The following is an 18,753-nucleotide window of genomic DNA, read 5'->3' as shown; positions in this document are numbered from 1 at the left end:
CATCCACATCATGAGTGTCTCATAATACAGTGTGCATCATATATCTATCTTATATGTATACACTATCAAATTATAGTATTAATTAAATGGTTGAATGAATAATATCACGAGTTAACTCAACACCAACTCAATCAATAAAATCACTTAATAAATCAATCAACAAATATTAATATATTGATGTTTTTGCCTTCTTTATTCTTATTTTTATATGAAATGTAATAAAACAATCCTTAACTAAAATTGATAAAAAATTAACTATAGATATTTTTCCACTTTATATATAATTCAATTAGGTAAAAATATCACAAAACCTCTTGTATCATATTTGGATTATATTTTAACTTCTTTATCGAAAAATTTGATAAATTAAAACAATGATATGATTTTCTGTTGTAAAAGATTTTATATGAAATTTCAACTTCAAGCGAGAATCCCTCTCTCGAGGCTAATCTTTTATTGTATATATGTAATCAAGGAGTTAGAAAATGTAGACTCTTCAACAAAAATAAAAGAAATGAAGTAATATTATGTTAGGAAGATCAAAAACGGACTGTAGCTCATCCGTACCATCAATGACATCAATGAAGTATTGCAGAACATTGTGAGCAGATGTAGATGGTCATTAAGAACACCCCCCCCCCAACACAAAAAAAGGTTCCTTAAAATAAATCTCAATCATTCTTAAAAATTGCAGGCAGGTCATAATTCAATCAAAAAGAAAATATACCATCAACCCAATGTGCTGTACTTGTATTAATACATTTTGTTTGTGGACCGATGAGCAGCCATCACTTTGGAAGATTTGATCCTACATGAACAACGCTCAAGGATTTAGACCCAAATGGAGCATTTACTCCTTTTCTATAAATGTTTTTTTACCTTTTCAATTAAGAAATGCATTAAATATATGTGATACAACTTACACACCATTGATAAGAGCAAATCATTATCCCACATCACTAATAGGTAATTCTTGCTATTTGAACTTACATTGTTGAAATGAGATCAACACCCTAAAGTAGTGGGCCAAACGCTAGGGATCAACTGCTTTGTTACATACAATAAACAACATACAATCGAACCCAAAAACTGCAAACCAGCTTAAATTCTAGAATATAAAATCAACATTTGAACATAAAACTCAGGAAGAAAAATAATTGCATTATGTGGCCAACATCATTAAACTGTAACACATATAGTAAAGTTGCTCTCAGGCCATTTTGCATTACCTTCGGATGAGGTATTCAAGCAGTTTTGTTGTCAAACTGAGCTCGAGAATTCTTCCTAGCGCTTTCCAACACGGTTTTATCAACAGTAATGAAGTAAGCGGCAATCGATGCTGTTTAACCGATACACAGATAAGACATATTACGACGAGCAAAACTATTATAATCAAATGTCTTAATTGGATTCATACATTAATAATACATAGAAATAATGCATATCACAAGTTAGGACTAGTGAGAATATGATTGCTTTTGAGTAACACTAATAAATTTTAAGGAGTATAGGTTTCAGAAAATACCTCCACTTATGATAAGAGCTTGAGCAGTATGGTTGAGGTTTGCCTTTGCCCAAGCAACCTTACGAACTGCAATCAACTGAGAAAAACACACAAGGGTTGCCAATTAATGCATGGAGATTAAATTCCTAAAATTTCTAAAAATAAAAGCAAGAGGATTAGATGCCAGGTGTAGTGAAAGTATTGTGAGTTCAAGCATATTTTAAACGATCTTGAAACTGTAATTACATATTCTCTACCACTTGCACAGACAATCAGTAACCAAAGAAAAACTTTGCAGGAAAATCTTGTAAAATGAAAACACAGACAGGAAGGAATAATTAATATTGGTATTAATAAAAGAACAACCAATAAGAGAAAGGTTAAGGTTTAACTTACTGTAGGCACAGCGGTAAAAACGCCGGTAATGGCAGCAGCCTTGAGACCGGCACGAATACCTTCTGCATTAGTTTCCTAAAATATTAATATCTGATATATACATATGTATATACTCAAATTTAATATAAAAAAAAATTAAAGCGAATTACAAGGGGAAAATGCAACATGATTTCATGGGATGCTAGCTTTGATCACCGAAAATTAAGGAAATGAAAGATTCAAAGCCAAAAAAAAAAAAAAAAACCTTGGGAGGATTGCTGGGCTCTCAATTTCTTCTGGTCTTCAGCGGGAGAAGGAATTATGAAGAACTTTGCTCTTCTCTGTACCCAAACATCCCTCATTTCTGACGGAATTCCCATTTTTTAAAATAAAGATTTGATTCAACAAGATGGGGGAGAGTGATGATCGAAGATAGTTTAAAGAACAAAGAGAGAAGAGGCGTAATTTGATTTGGCAGGCTGCCTGCCAATGCCATCACCTTTTTAATATATTTTATTCATCCGACACCTCGTAGCCGCCGCAACAGGTGTACCTGATTATGGGTCGGGGTTTTTTTGTTAAAGCTTGAAAGTCCATCCAATAAAATAAAAGGGTTTACCTAAAAAATATTAATTAATAAAAAATTGTCATTAATAATAACATTCTTGAAAAAAATATTACTTGGACATGTTAACTAGATTTTTTAACACTTAATTTGAAATAAAATTTTAAATAATCAAATATTATCAAACAATAAGCATAAAATTAAAATTTGCTAAGTAAATATGATATCAATTTAGCGTTATAATTAAAGATAAACATCAAATTCATAAATTAATTTTGGTTTTATGTATAATTTAATGCATAAATTTTAATTTAATTTTACATATTTAAATCAAATTAGATTAAAAAATTATTTTCAAAAGCAAAATATCAATATAAAATTATGTTAATTTTACAAGGTTATTAATGATTTATAAAAATCGAGTTAAACTAAAAATCTACATATAAAATCGTATAAAATCAAATTTCATGCATGATATTACACACATTAAATTAAATTTATTATATAATTTAAATACTAATCCTTTATGACGACAACTTTGGGAAGAATTTATGCAGAGACTTGTAGTATATATAACATAATATATAGAGTCTCGCATTATCCCTTTGAGAATAAAAGTTATAAATCTGAAAATTTAATCGAAATATCCCTAGACATGAATGAACAAAAAGAAAATGAAGACAGCACCAAACAAACAAACGAAAATGTTCAAAATGGAAATCCTTTACGCAGTATTTTTTTCGATGATTCGGCCAATGGCTTGAGACCTTTGGCATGTTTATAGAACTCCAACAGTTCATTTGCCACATCTTGTGGATGGCATTTAATAAACACATTCAAGAATCGATTTTCTGTCATCCTCAATGCCCTCAACATGATCGATCCTTTAATCTGCGGATCAAGCTCCATTTCCTTTAGTTTCCGAGCCAACGATATCCGCGGTTTCAATACGGCTTCGAGGTTGCTGAACAACAAAAACGGGTGCTCAAGCACCACTCTTGGAGACAGCTTCATGGTTCCCAAAACAAATGTCATATTCCTTTGAACCTTATCAACCGAGAGTGTCAAAATAAGAGGAGAACGTCCCAACAGACTCCAAATCTCTTCCTCCGAACACCCAAATTTCCCCAAGTTAGTCACCTTTTCATGTATAGTCTCGATCCGCGATATTCCGATGAGTGAAACTACGTACTTGTACATTTTGGAACCTTTTAAAACCCCTGTTTTCTTTATGTATTCCATCTTCTCCTCGTTGAAAGAAGTCCTTGGGATTAATGTGGGACGTGAGATGAGCATAGCAATCAAATCATGTCCGCTAATGCCAATCTCTTCGTACAATGCAATGACTGGTTTCATGGTATTGTGAAAATCATAGGTCAAGAGTGAAGGGTTCCTAACAAGTGCTTTACGAAGCATTTCTCGCGACCCGAACAGGTTAACGAGGAACTCAATCCGCTCGTCGAAGCAATTATTGATACGAGAACAAAAGAAACGAGGACGACAATTGATCATCTTGACAATGTCGGAACCGGTGAGTCCCAAGCTACTCAGCAAGTTGAGTTTGGATAAAAGGGGAGTAGCTTGAGCGTTGCGCAAAGAAGGTTGGCGTGAAAAGATCGTCAACAAGTCGTTTTCACAGCAACCCCATTGCTTGAAAATCTCGGTGGAGTCTCTCGGATGCTCTATAGCTTCTTCATTCGGGCTTTCAACTTGGTTTGGGCATATCGTCGAATAGGTGGCGGTAATTCGAAAAACAGAGTTTGATCGTTTAAAGTGGCGGTTCGATGCGAAGACAAGGAATCGAAACTTGAGTAATAGATGAAGTTTGGGAAACATGTGAGCTTTTTCAGTGTAATTTTAAGGGAAAATGTCAGGGAACAGAGTAAGCTGTAGGTGAGGTTTTTAGAGAAAAAAATGGGCCAAAAGAAGAAGAGGAAGCGGAAAAAGCACACACAGATGTATTGATGTAATAAGGGCTTTACTTTAGGTGAGCTGGTGTAATCGGTGAGTTGAGCCAAAGCTTCAAACCGAATGGAATTTCAATTTTTAAGTTTGAGTTTAACTAGATACATAATTGAATTATTGAATAAAACTCCGTTTTTTTAAGTAAGCTAACATAAAATTATTCTCTTATTCTTGTAAAAAATTATGTTTATTATAACACCCTCATATCCAATTTGAATATCGGGTCAAAATCTCGAAATGTTACATTCTTCACTTATTAAATATTTTCTTATAAATTTTCATAAATTTTTAATTTAGTTAATTTTTATCATTAAAGTTCAATATTCACTAATTAATCATATTAAATCAATTTTCTTTCTTGTCACACCTTAACCACATAATTTATCTTAATATATTGTTTCACATATTAAATTTCTATATATTTCATCCACATATTTTCTCAAGTTTAACAATTTAGTCATCGTCATTATAAAAATTTCATATTTATCCACAATTTCACTTTTACAATACTTTATGCATATTTTATCATCTCATAACACATTCATTGAACTTTGATCATGATTTCCTTATTTACATATTAAATTGTTTCACACTTAAACTTATGTACAATTTTCAATTTAATCCCTATTGTCATGTAATTTATTTTTCACCATATAAACACTTTAATCAAATAATTCATTATAATATCTTACTTCACACAATAAATTTTCATGCATATGTCACTTCTCTTGTTTCAATTATAAATTTCACAAAGTTTACAATTTAATCCTTAACATCATGAAGATTCATCATTTACTATAATTTCACCTTAACATCACTTTGTAATCAATTCACTACTTATCATAAATCTCAAAGTGATGTTTGTTTCATTAAAAATAACTTTTATGAAATGTTTTCAGGAAATCTGTGAAACAATAGAAAATATTTTATACAAAACATTAAATTATATCATGTAAAATATTACGTGTCATTTAATGGTTAAATTAACAATTTCAATAATGAATAGACTTAATTGATATTACATCGATAATTTGAAGATTTAATTAAAACATTTAAAATTTTAAAAATCAATTTAAAGTTAGAGACATAATTTATGAATATTTAATACAATTAACTCTTGTATCTTATTTCTATATTTTCCTAAAAAAAATCTCTTTTCAACAAGGGCGAAGCCATAAAAAATTGTTAGGGAGGCCGGATAAAATTTTAATTTTTTATAGTTTATATATTTATAATTTGTAAAGGATTAAATCAAATTTTTTATAATTTTAAGAGGGGCCAAAGTATAATTTTACCTTTACTAATTAAATTTTTTTTAAAAACTAAGGGACAAATAAGTAAATTTACATTTTAAGGGGGTCGAGGCCCATGCCAACCTCTGGCTTCGCCCCTGCTTTTCAATCACCATACTTTGGTATGGATATATTTTCAGAATAATATCCGTTAAAGAGATGCAGATACTACCTTGGCTTTTCACAAGTTAATTTTTTTAAGTAAAAAAATATATTTTTGTATCATAGTTAAAATTTGGTAATGTTTTTTTTAATGGATAATAGTTGCAAGCTTAGAATTAATCTCCATAAACATAGCGACATATCTAATTATTCAAGTAATGTGAATTCAAATATTTGTAAATATTAGATTTGATTGTTGCCGATACAAATATTGTAGGTTTATGTTTTTTTTTTTAACAAAACATCTTCTAACCTTCATTAGATGCTCGGGATCAGAATTTATGCCCATCAGCTCACAATCGTTGTTTGTTGCTAACATTGTTACCAAAGCTTGAAAGTGTTCGAAAAATTGTTGTTGACCCATAAAAGCAAAGAACTATATTTGAAATTATCTTCCTTTCATCATCGATACCCATGAGGTTACAGCAGAAGAAAAAATGACAGAGATTTGTTCCCACTTTAACTAACATTATTATCTCCAATTATATGTCTGTTTCATGAATCAATTTCCTTTCATTTTCGATTTCAACAATATCGGAATTTGGCCCCTAAAAGGAAAAGATGTGACAAACAGCTTTGTCTATATCCCACAAAGTTGGGATACAAACAGACGAGGGGAGGAGCAGCCTATAAATAAAGCGGGCTTTATCTGAACAAATCATACCTTTCTCGGCCTTTTGGCTAAGATCAAGTGTAGTATCTGTTCTTATCAGTTTAATATCTGATACGTGGGCCATTGGCCCACATGATATTAAATTAATTTTTCGAGGGGGAGAGCCCACACAGTAGCTTGCTACTCTGGCTCTCGAGGGTCGCCCAAGCGTTGCAGTATTCCTCGGGCCTGGCCTACCCCATCTAATTACAGTTTCAATTTTTTCGTAGTAGTCCTTGTTGTTATACCGGAAGTGGAGTTTATAATGCAGCGGTCTAGTCGTTGTTGGCACAATAGATGTAGTTTTTGATAAAATGTTTTTGTGAGATTTCCTCTTTTTTATCTGTGGACCTTTTTTTATTATTTAGTAAATCGATAGAAAGTTATTACAATTATAAAAATGTGTCAAAAATGAAATTTTGGAGTAGGGACATTTACCAAATTTTGAAATGATCATAAATATTTTCATACAAATTTTTGTATATTAATTAAATTTAGATCATATTTTTCATATTTTTGTGTATTACTTTAGACACGAGTGATAAAAATTTAAGTATTAATAAGATTAGTTTGGTGTCATAAATTAAGTCGACACCTACTCAAGATTGATGACAAAATAATGATAAATAATTGTATTCATTTAATATTCTTTGATCTAATGTGTTTTCGTGTCTAAATTTAGTTTTACTCGTAATTTTTTTAATATCGTATATATTTCATGTGTTACTATTAATTAACTCCAAAGCATAACTTTTATTATTTATTATATGTTATTTTTAAACACTTGTTATTAATACGTGATTTCTATACATATACACATATACTAAGATTTCTATTTTTCAATTGTAAATTTCTTTAATTTATTGATTCCAATTATTCCATCTGTGGTCTTACACTGGAAATTCCTTTTCTAATTGTGATCTATAAATTCATTTTTAAGTTGTGGTTTCTAAAGTTTTGAGTTAATTAAATTTTTTTTGTAAGAATTATTATTCACTGTAATTACTTTCAAGTGGGGGAATTATCAATTTGAATGATATATAACTATTTTAATTTTCACATACATTATGTAACAATTGGATTTAATTTTTTAGGTAATCATTTTGTTGATGTCTAACTAAAGAAAATTAGGTTCTTTCAAATCAAACCGGTTATTTTGCCTAAAAACATTTTCAAATTGGATTTCTAAACCAAACATAAAAAGATTAAAAATTCTACAACTTTTTAATTGTGTCAAAACATTTGTACTAAATTTCTATTTTAGCTTTATTTTTAAATTAGTATATGGTATCTGAACTTTAATATGTTTAATTATTAAGATTTTTGACACGTGACCTAATCATGGTTTGCTACATGACACCACAAGTCAAAGAAAAGTTCAATTAGTCAAAAAGAAAAGGATTTTAAGTTAATTTTTTCTTTTTATTTTTAAGCCCAAAAGTAATAAAAATATAATTGAACTTTAATTGATTTTTATTTCTTTTATGTCATCTGATCTTTCTCTTCTCTCCCCAACCAAAATTAAAGAAAAAAAATTCAGTTTTTCTATTTCTTTCTCACTCAATTTCTTCACTTTCTCTTCTATTAAAACTTATTTTTTTTTCTCCCAAAGGTTTGTTTGTTTTATTCGGCTTAAATGGGGATTGCCAACACCAGTTCATGGTGAGAAGAAGAGATTTTGACTGGAGAAGAGCCAACATACCCTAATTCTAAAGAGATTTAAAGGATATATGACTGTTTCATGAATCTTCTTTTTCATTTTCGATTTCAACAAAACAAGTTGCTGAATTATTGGTGTATCCCACATCATTGTGATACAAACGGATGAGGGGAGAAGCAGCTTATAAAAGAAGCGGGCTTCGGCCAAGCAACGCATACCTTTCTCGGCCTTTTGGCTAAGATCAAGTGTAGTATCTGTTCTTATCAGTTTAATATCTGATACGTGGGCCATTGGTCCACATGATATTAAATTTATTTTTTGAGGGAGAGGGTCCACAACAGTAGCTTGCTACTGGGACTCTCAAGCGTCGCACAGGCGTTGCACTGGTGCCCGGGCCTGGCGCATCCCACCCAAGTCGAGTGCAAATATTTTGTAGGTACAGGTTTTAATATGATTATTAGTTTAGTTATATTATTTACTACATAGCCTATTCCTGACCTTAGTTTTGTAAATGTTTAGATCTACAGATATCTGCTGTAATTTCGCAACGATATGAAATATTGTTGTTTAGCTTCTATTTTTTTGACCTTTATTTTTCTTGTATGCCTAACTGACCAAACTGCAATCGAATTCCCATTTTGATTGGATCTGTTTTCTTTACACAAATTTAAAGCTAAAATTAGAAATTTGATTGGATCTGCATTATATAAACTCGATACATTAAAATCTTCTAAACTTAATTTACTATTTTAACTAAACCCTAGAAATATAATTTTACATAAAAAATTTCCCAAAATGTAGTATCTAATAATTTAGTCCCAGAGCTAAAATCAGTGAAAGTTCTATCTTTTCTCTTCTTTTTTTTTTAAAACACCTAAACTAATTAACGAGTTAATCTATGAAAAGTGACCGCTAACAACAAAATTAAGTGAGTTCTTAATAAAAATGAAAGAAAACATTTGTAAATTAGTTTTATATAAAAATTAACATCAATAGCATATAAGCAGATAACAGAAAATCATTCAGTATAGTTCGACAATTCCCTTTCAAATAAAAATTCCCAACATAAACATAACACAATTCCCAACAAAAAATGCTTTAATTATAAAAACATTAAAAAAAAAATCATACAACATACTAAAAAACCATTTCGTCTTCACACCCAACTCTCCATTATAATCTGATATCAAAATAAAGGAAATGGGACAAGATGGAAGGAACATTACCAATTACCAAAAAGAAAACTAACTAAAGACCCTGATCAATTAGATAATCCCCAAGCCTTTCCACAATCATGTTGCATTGACCAGGTGTTACAGGCTCATCATATATCCCGATTATCAGTGCTTGGTTGGTCTTTTTCACGGTCGCACCGCCGGCACCCTGCATCAGTGATATACTTAAACTATGCTACTAATATAGGTTCAATTAAGAAGGTATTTTACTATAAAAACATTACCTTCTTTCCTCTTATTACAGCACCCGGTTCACCTTGGATCACCATGTATTTTACACCACCGAGGAATAATCCGGTTGGTGCCAGAGAACCGGGTTCAGCAAAGTCATTCATGATTGCACTTATTTCTTCAGGGGTAAACTACAAACACCATAAAGCACACAAAAAAAGAACTTTAAGAACCCTTTTTCTCTAATCAACTGATAACGCAAATTTGAAACATTATAAGAGGAAGAGAACCGGAGGGAAAGTGGAGCTCTGGGCCTAAACGTTGCCGTCGTGGCCGATAATTGCAGCAGCAGTAAGATGGATGGGTTGACCATCTATATCGCACATCAAGTGCTCGTCAACGTACTGTTGCCAAGACATAACTTTCTTTTGAACTTGTTTTGGGTTTTGCTAATGGGATTGCATCGGGATTTTAAAGAGAGAGAGAGGGAAAGAGAAAATCTGTATTTGGCGAGGAAGAAAGTTATGCAAAGGCAGATTGCGTGAAAAATAAAGCTGCGCTGGACATTGTCCAACGTTTATTGTATTAGATTTGCTGCCGCTCTGGGATTTTTTACTTTTTATTATTTCTCTATATACGAGTAAATTAAGTAATTAATCTTTTGTATTCTTTAGATCCATTAAAAGATAAATACTAGTCACGAGTTTTAAAATTATTTTATATTCAAGATTAAAGATTAAACTCTTGACCACTGATTAAGGTAAGTTTAATGGTTGTATTATTTCGATCCATGTTTTGGTGGTAATATTGGTGAGGTTATAGGTTTAAAAAATAATCAATTGAATTGATTTATCAAATTCAATTTTAAAAAAATATTAAAATAAAAGTTATTTAAAAATATAAAATTTTATTCAATTTGCTAATCAATCAAACTTTTATCTCATCCTAGATAGATGTATCCATTAGTTCAATTCGATTTCAATAATTTTAATTTTTATATGATGATTTATCTTTTTAACAAAAGTCGAGATAAATTCTACTTAATTGACTAAAATAATTGATATTAGTCATTCAATTACACTGGAACATACATGTTCTCCTAATTATTATAAATAATAACGATATTAATTGAATTAAGATTTAATTTTTTTATCATGAATTATTTAGCCTTAAATCTTCCTGCAATTATGTTATATACATTTAATATGTTAAATTTGTGTAAATTAATACGTTATTAATGACTAATGTTCCTATTTTGAATGCAATTTATATATACTTTTTGCAAAATCAATGTTTGAACAATATCATTAATTTTCCTTTATAAAAAATATTTATATCTATATTTAAAAACAACGAATTTATTTATATTTATGAAAAATAATGAGTAAAACCATCTTCCCATTCATGCTCGCCACTTTGTTGTCGTCATAAGCTGTAAGACGGGGCCCATGTTGTAGATAGTTGGTCTATTGCCTGGCATGTCTAATGGACCAATGATACTCTAGAATGCAAATCTATGATGTCATTATGTTTCGAATTGACTCAAAAATTTGATCAGACCGGTGTAACTTGATGTAAGAAAACGACAGTCTTTTATATGCCAAAAAATTCTACGTTCTAATAAGAAATAAATTGAAATCTTGAGAGGGTTTAAGCACAATTCGTGAATTTTAATATCACTAACACAATTATAAAATTACGAAACAACTATTTATTTACTCGTTTTTTACTCTGCACGCTTGACATACCATTTTGGATTAAAGTTAATTGTATGTCTCTATGTTACGTCAAAAAGTTTGTCTGTATACTATTAAAAGGAATATTTTAATCTTTGTACATTTGAAAAGCTGACATTTTAGTTCCTATATAGTGATTGTCATTAATAGAATGCCATGGATAATGATAACTAACATTACATTAAATCGAATTAAAAAGATTAGTCATCTTGAAAATAAATGAAAGTAAGTGATTTAATGGTGACTGATGTAGACTAAACTACAGATAATTTAAACACATCAATTATGTAAAAATAAAAAATAAAATCTAAAACAATTTGGGGTAAAAGCAATGTAAACTCCATGAATATCTTTTGGTGCTGAATTCTCTCTGGGTTGGAACATTTTCTCACGCTTGAAGGCCTTACAATCTTTTAAAATATTCAATCATATTAAATATATATAGTTTAATCCACTACCAAAACAAAAAAGTTAAATCTCTCTAAATTGTCAGAATTTAATCCTTGATTTTTTTTAAAAGAAATTGAGAGTTTAATCAATTAATAATAAATTAAAATGTTTTTATTATTATTTTATTACATATAAGTTATTGATTTTCGTGCATAAAAATTAATATCCAAGTAAACAATATAACAATAAATCTAGACAATATTTACCCAATTAAACAAACTTAAAATTTTTCTTAAAAGTAAAATCATGTGTATGATAAATTAGAACTAATTTTTCAAATTTCAGAAAATAGAAAGATAAAATTAAAAATTAAACCATATATACACATTATTTGTATCTCGTACATATTCTACAGATTTGGTAATGAGTTAAAAAAAAAGCTTCGAAATGGGATTTAATTACGGCGAAATTAGGTGAAATATATGAAGAAAATCGTTAGATGGGTTATATAAATAATTAAAATGATATAATAAACCAATATAATTATATATAAACACCAATACTACACCCACTCAAATTTTAGAAATTCCTGCTTGGGATTATAAATAAGCTCAGTGTGTTTATGAACCAGTCAAAAGGTAACATCTCAAGGGTTTTAGAATTCCTTTCGAAAAAACCAGTTTGGTTTATAAAGATAATTGTAATACTATAAAGAGGTCCTCGACTGCATATTCAAAAATTTATACTTGCAAAAATTAGATTATTAAAGATAACATTGACGATTATTATGTTTGAGTGATGATTTAATAACTTCAATAAAATTAATCACAGAAAGAATCAAAACTGTAAAAAAAAGAAAAATATTTAAGGTAGTAATTATAATATTTAAGATAATTACCTTAAAATACAACTAGAAATCATACGAAATATGAATTACACTAGAATTGGGCGAGTGCGCCAGGCCCGAGCAAAATAGTGCAACACTTGGGCGACGCTCGAGAGTCCCAGTAGCAAGCTACTGTTATGTACCCTCCTCCTCAAAAAATATATTTAATATCGTGTGGGCCATTGGCCCACGTATCAGATATTAAACTGATAAGAACAGATACTACACTTGATCTTAGCCAAAAGGCCGAGAAAGGTATGCTTTTGTTTGTCTAACCCCGCTTGTTTTATAAGCTGCTTTTCTCCTAGTCTGTTTGTACCCGAGTGATGTGGGATATAGACCAATGTATTCAGGCCTAACCAGGGAAGCTTCTACACAAAACTAACAAAATTCTCTCTTATAAAAGTCCTGATTATAACTTCATGAAACAGTCAGTCATTATAGGAGAAAATGTTTGTCGAAGTGGGGACAAATCTCTGCTAATTTTGCTTCTGTTTTAACTTTCGTGGGGGAGACGATGAAGAAAAGTTGAAGCTAAGAAAGAAACATAATTCTTTGCTTTTATTATTCACACTTTTTCATACACTTGGGCTTTGAGTACAATTTCATTGTAATTGTACATGAAATGGAAGCTACTATCATATTAGCAGAAGGTGAGAAAAGTGACGTACAATGCTAAAAGTAGCCACTGCTCCATCCATTTAAGTCATAACATTTGCAAATCAATTTAGGTTCCAACATAGCATAATTCAACAGTTATAATGCATAAACCTTATGTAATACCCCATACCCGTACCTGAGACCGGGATAGGATACGAGGCATTACCGAAATTTTCAGAATAATTTCAATTAATTTATATTATTTAGTATTCATTTTCATGTTTCATGTAACATTCTTTTCATATATTCAATCCAAAATATCATATAAAATAGGATACAATACTTAAATTTTCATATTTACATGCTCATGCAGGATATACGAACCTACCTGACTAAATTGCAGAAATACCAAGATTTAGGGGCATATTGGTAATTTACCATATTCCCAAATTTCACCCAATCTTAAATTGATAATTTCATTCAATTTATTAATTTAGATAATAAAACAATTCATTCCTTTCAATTTAGTCATTTTCGATATTTTTACAAAATTATCCATAAAGTTTTACTTTTATTCAATTTAGTCCTTGAGCCAAAAACATACAAATTAGCCATGTTACCTGAATATTCATACATATTTTTCCTCCTCCTCCTCTCCATTCCACATCCTTAGTATAAACAACACACTTGTAGGTAACATTATCCATAATTTTTACTATCTACTTATGTGAATATTCAAGCTGTCCATCTGTGTCATAGTCACTAAATTATTTTTATCTTGAGCTACAGAACTCCAAATTAAGATCCTCTAATTTTCCCTGAAACTAGACTCATATACCTTCTTACCATAAAAATTTCATAATTTTTGGTTGGGCCAATTAATACAGTTTATTCATTAAAGTCTCCCATGTTCTGCTGTCTGACAGTTCCGACCCTTCTTCACTAAAAATTAATTATCTTCTTGTACAGGACTCGAATGATGTCCTCGTTTGTTTCTCTTGAAAATAGACTAATTCAGGATTCTAAAACTATAAATTTAAGCCCATAATTATTTTTATCAAATTTTTGATGATTTTCCAAAGTCAGAACAGGGAAACTCAAAATCATTCTGACCTTGTCTCACAAACGTTATTGTATCTCATGATTTAAAATTCCATTACTTACATAATTTCTTTTATAAGAAACTAGACTCAATAAGCTTTAATTTCATATTTATTCATCCTCTAATTCGATTTCTATAATTTTTAGTGATTTTTAAAAGTTAGACTACTGCTGTTGTCTAAAACAGTTTTAGTGCAAAATGTTGATTTCCATTTTGCCCCAAATTTCACAATTCCGTCCTTGCTCAATTAACCCCTCAATTAAGATAATTTTCTCAATTAATACTTTTTCTAAACATTATAAGTTATTCATAACTATTGAAATTCAGAATTTCCATATGAAACTCTAACTTCAAACTCTTTTACAATTAGGTCCCAAACATTCACTTTCTATTCAATTCTTTCAATAAAATCAGCATATAAATAATTTAAAGCTCTAATTCCATGCCAAATCAACATATACTTCCAGCACATATTCATAGCAACTTTCAATTTCTTTCATAGAATGAAAAACTAATGAATTCAACAAGTGGACCTAGTTGTAAAAGTCACAAAAATATAAAAATTTCAAGGAGAAAGTCAGAATTAAACTTACATGAAGCTAGAGTATGAAAACCAGCTTGAACTCTCCTCCATGGCTGTTTTTCAGCTGATGAATATGAAGAGAAATGAAGAGAATTCTAGATATTCCAATTTAGTCCCATTTTTATTTAGCCAATTTTACAATTTTCCAATTTTACCCTTATTTCATCCATTTCCTGATTTTTCTCAGCTATTGCCGTCCAAAATATCTCCTTTAGGACTATTTTCACTTTAGGTCCTTTCTCATTTGACAATTGAGCTATTTAATCATTCTAGCAACTTTTACACCCTTTTCAATTTAGTTCTTTTTATTTAATTAACCACAAAACGTCAAAATTTTCTGACTAAATTTTAATACTACCTCACCAACACCCCATAAATATTTCTAAAAATATTTATGGCTCGATTTATGAAGTCGAGGTCTCGATACCTCATTCTCGACTCAATTTACCTAATTAATTCTTTTAAATCACCAAATTCACTAATTCAAAAATGTTTTTATATTCGCATTTGACTCATAGGTATTAATTTATTAAATTTTTAACTCTCCCGTCGGATTTGGTGATCTCAAATCTGTTAAACCTTAAAAATCAACTGTTCCATTTTTACATAAGCCCAGAAATGTTTTGTGATGAATTCAACGAGAAAATCATTTTGAGAGTAAAAAGGCAAAGTTAAATATAGTGTCTTTTATGGCTGATATGGCAAAAGAATGGAAGGGTAGTGACTGAGCCAATTAACAGTAGCACAGTATAGCCCGTAATCCATTAGAAAATTTTGGCCGAAAGTACTGATCCAAACAGCTGGCAAGGTCTAAATTAAGAAGGCAATAACGAGAAACGGTCAGATTTTAAACTATTATTGGTTGGCGTGCGCCAGGCCCGAGCAATAGTGCAACACTTGGGCAACGCTTGAGAGTCCCAGTAATAAGCTAATGCGATGGACCCTCCACCTCAAAAAATAAATTTAATATCATGTATGCCAATGGCCCACGCATCAGATATTAAACTGATAAGAACAAATACTACACTTGATCTTAGCCAAGAGGCCGAGAAAGGTATGCTTTGGGTAATACAAGCCCGCTTATTTTATAAGCTGCTTCTCCCCTCGTCTGTTTGTATCCCAATGATGTGGGATATACACTAATATACTCAACAACTTGTTTGTAAGCAAGAAGCTTCTCACAAGTATTATTATTAGGGGCAAAATTCAGGTATTGTTGAAATCGAAAATGTAAGGAAGTTGATTCATGAAAGAATCATATAATTGCAGATAGTGTTTGTTGAAGAGGAACAAACCTCTGCCATTTTTTCTTCTGCTATAACTTCATGGGTAGATGTGATGATGAAGAAAAGAAGAGAATTTCAAATATAGTTCTTCGCTTTTATGGGTCAACAACACTTCATCAAAGTATCAAATCCTTAGCTTTGGTAACATCATCATCGTAAGCGTGCATCATATTAGGAAATGGTGAAAGCCTTACAATGCTAAAAATAGAAACGGCTTCATCTATTTAAGTGATAATAATTTTATTTTTATTTTTAAATATATTTATATAAAAATTTAAAATTATATATTATAATATATAGACGTAAAACAGGCATAAAGAATATAAAAATACATATATAATTATAAAACTAAGCTTAGCATTAATTGGCTTAAACCAATAAATTAATCTAATGATTCAAATTTAGTTAACCCGGTCTGACTTAATTAATTTTAAAATAATTAATTTAAAAATTAATTTATTTATTGAATTCAATTGGATAATCAAATAAATCTTACTAACTAATAAATTTATTTATAATAACCGATAAATTTATTTCTATTTATATAATAATTTAAAATAGTTTATACAATATAATATATCATTTATAAAACCGAATCAACCAAATGCTTACCCTAATTACTTTGCACGAAAGATGGTTGATAAGTTAAAAGATAATTTGAACCATATAATTTGGAAATATAAAAGGGAGTTGATAGACATATGTAAAAATATGACGCACAGCTTACGTTATTTTCCTTTCTCTTTGATTTGGGTTTGTTGTTTACTATCTGATTTTCTTTCACTAATTTTTTAGTTATTTATGTAAAAAAAAAATATAGATAATTTTTCATCCTATTGTAAAAAAATCAATCATTTCAAATTAGGATGATGAGATAAAAGAAAATGATAAAAATGCATATGTTAATTCAAAATTATGTATTTTTTAAATATTTTATTTTATTTTATTTTCTTCCATTTTTCAACTTTATCGAGCATCAATGGACGAAAAAAAAAATTCTTTCCATTTTTTCACCTCCTACCAAGTAACATATGGAAAGAAAATTATGTTTTCCATACTTCTAGTTTACTACCCATTCATTTTTTATCATTCCAATTTTCTTTTCAATCTACCAAGTAAAGCTTAAAAGTCTGTTTGAGTTTGAAAATCAATACTAATAAAGAAAAGGGGAGATTTCCAAGCAATCATAGTGAGTTGACGAGCATGAATTCCAAACTGGAGATATGATAAACCAAATAAGCAAGTAATAATGTGAGATTAGACCAACAAGATTTCCCGTATAAACCTAAGATAGTAAGATTCTTTAACTCAATATCATAAAGTGGAGAAAAAGTATTTATGAATTGAGTCAAGACTTACTTCCAAATAAAATTTTTAAATTCAAGTCAGACTTACTTAAGGTGTGTTCTTCATTACTTTTGGGATGAACTTTTTTTAAAAAAGTGTTTTTCTCTTAAAAGCAATGAATAACAAATATCATTAGGGCAAATTTTTTAACTTTTGGGATGAGTTTTTTTAGAGATGAAAAGCAGTAAATTTTAGCTTTTTCAGCCAAAAAGCACTTTTGGTTGTTATTTTACCTTTTTAACCTTACTTTTTGACTTAAAATGTGTTTGATGCTATTATTTTGTGTTATCTTTCTTGGTTATTTAATATGAGTTTTACAAATGTGTTAAAAGCATTAATTAAAAATAAAAAACATTTTTTAAAATAATATAATTGTGTCAATATCTAATTACAAATATTTAATTATTATATTTAAATATTTAAATATAGTTTATATATTCTAATTAAATTTAATAAATAATTAATATTAATTACTTAGAAAATTTTAAAATTAATATTATATATTAAAATATTAACAATAAGTTATAATAAATTATTTTTTATATTTTTACTAAAATATCATAATATTAACTAATTTGAACATTATTTAAATACATATTTGTTACTTTATAATATCATGTCTAAAATGGATATTTTACTTTTCAAAAGCACTTTTTGGCAGCAATATCAAACACTTAAATTTTTCCAAATCACTTCTCAAAAGAAAAGCACTTTTCAAAAACAATGAAGAACTGGCCCTTAGACTTATCTAAAAAGTTCATTTTACCGTTTGAAAGCAATAAAAATATTATTTATTTATATTTAACCATAACATATATATATAAACGGTTTGATGGACCACTCAACTTATGAACATTTCCACACAATTTTAACCGGTTGCATGATCAAATTTTTATATTTAAAAAATGACATAAAGTTAATTTAATACTTTTTTATGATGTTATTAATTGGACTTCAATTATTAAATCAAAATAGAAGAAAAAATAAATTTATAAAATTAAAAATTAAAAAAAAAACTATATATTTTTTTAAGTTTTACTAGTACAAAGACAATACAATTACAACTACAACACATGTACAAATATAAATATATGTTCCATAAATTACAATGTAAAACCCAACCAAAACAATACATAGCAGATGAAAAATTGGACAAAAGTTGAATTAATCCAGAAAAAATTGAACGAAACTTACACATAGTTGGAACTCAACGAAACTCAAACCTGAGCCTTCAAAGTCGAA

The 18,753-nt window shown here is 29.3% G+C and overlaps 2 protein-coding genes, 4 non-coding genes and 1 pseudogene across 7 annotated transcripts; 2 read left to right on the top strand and 5 right to left on the bottom strand.

Moving 5' to 3' along the window:
• Positions 1 to 476: 476 nt before the first annotated feature.
• LOC107929887 (early nodulin-93) lies at positions 477 to 2,443 on the bottom strand. Of its 2 annotated transcripts, XM_016861421.2 has the most exons (5): positions 2,145 to 2,443; positions 1,901 to 1,962; positions 1,526 to 1,601; positions 1,230 to 1,339; positions 477 to 808 (listed from the first exon to the last, which is right to left on the bottom strand). In XM_016861421.2, exons 1-4 carry the CDS (start codon positions 2,257 to 2,259, stop codon positions 1,245 to 1,247), a joined length of 348 nt encoding a protein of 115 aa, XP_016716910.1. In that variant the 5' UTR covers positions 2,260 to 2,443; the 3' UTR covers positions 477 to 808; positions 1,230 to 1,244. The 2 variants fall into 2 exon arrangements, with proteins under 2 accessions (XP_016716910.1, XP_040973095.1); XM_041117161.1 differs by lacking the exon at positions 477 to 808 and having other exon boundaries at positions 831 to 1,339.
• A 487-nt stretch (positions 2,444 to 2,930) lies between these two features.
• LOC107929881 (transcription termination factor MTERF9, chloroplastic) lies at positions 2,931 to 4,514 on the bottom strand. The gene has a single exon (XM_016861415.2). The coding sequence runs from the start codon at positions 4,278 to 4,280 to the stop codon at positions 3,153 to 3,155; it is 1,128 nt and encodes a 375-aa protein (XP_016716904.1). The 5' UTR covers positions 4,281 to 4,514; the 3' UTR covers positions 2,931 to 3,152.
• A 2,009-nt stretch (positions 4,515 to 6,523) lies between these two features.
• Positions 6,524 to 6,718, top strand: LOC121204191 (U2 spliceosomal RNA). Its single transcript, XR_005899120.1, has one exon. It is a non-coding gene; the product is annotated as a U2 spliceosomal RNA (small nuclear RNA).
• Positions 6,719 to 8,389: 1,671 nt separating this feature from the next.
• LOC121204180 (U2 spliceosomal RNA) lies at positions 8,390 to 8,585 on the top strand. Its single transcript, XR_005899109.1, has one exon. It is a non-coding gene; the product is annotated as a U2 spliceosomal RNA (small nuclear RNA).
• Positions 8,586 to 9,133: 548 nt separating this feature from the next.
• On the bottom strand, positions 9,134 to 12,870 carry LOC107929865 (profilin-1-like; annotated as a pseudogene).
• Positions 12,655 to 12,852, bottom strand: LOC121204202 (U2 spliceosomal RNA). The gene has a single exon (XR_005899131.1). It is a non-coding gene; the product is annotated as a U2 spliceosomal RNA (small nuclear RNA).
• A 2,870-nt stretch (positions 12,871 to 15,740) lies between the features above and the next one.
• Positions 15,741 to 15,936, bottom strand: LOC121204213 (U2 spliceosomal RNA). Its single transcript, XR_005899142.1, has one exon. It is a non-coding gene; the product is annotated as a U2 spliceosomal RNA (small nuclear RNA).
• Positions 15,937 to 18,753: the final 2,817 nt, after the last annotated feature.

This window comes from Gossypium hirsutum, chromosome A07 (assembly GCF_007990345.1).
Source record: "Gossypium hirsutum isolate 1008001.06 chromosome A07, Gossypium_hirsutum_v2.1, whole genome shotgun sequence".
NCBI classification, from domain to species: Eukaryota; Viridiplantae; Streptophyta; class Magnoliopsida; order Malvales; family Malvaceae; genus Gossypium; species Gossypium hirsutum.
The sequence above is the reverse complement of the archived record's forward strand: the minus strand, read 5'-3'. Positions and strand labels throughout refer to the sequence as shown.

Excerpts from the sequence above, each read along its gene's own strand:
- LOC107929881 (XM_016861415.2), bottom strand. The coding sequence starts at position 4,280 with ATGTTTCCCAAACTTCATCTATTACTCAAGTTTCGATTCCTTGTCTTC.
- LOC107929887 (XM_016861421.2), bottom strand. The coding sequence starts at position 2,259 with ATGGGAATTCCGTCAGAAATGAGGGATGTTTGGGTACAGAGAAGAGCA. Across the intron at positions 1,602-1,900 it reads TTTTTACCGCTGTGCCTACA|TTGATTGCAGTTCGTAAGGT; the intron begins GTAAGTTAAACC and ends TGTTTTTCTCAG. Across the intron at positions 1,340-1,525 it reads AGCTCTTATCATAAGTGGAG|CATCGATTGCCGCTTACTTC; the intron begins GTATTTTCTGAA and ends TCGGTTAAACAG.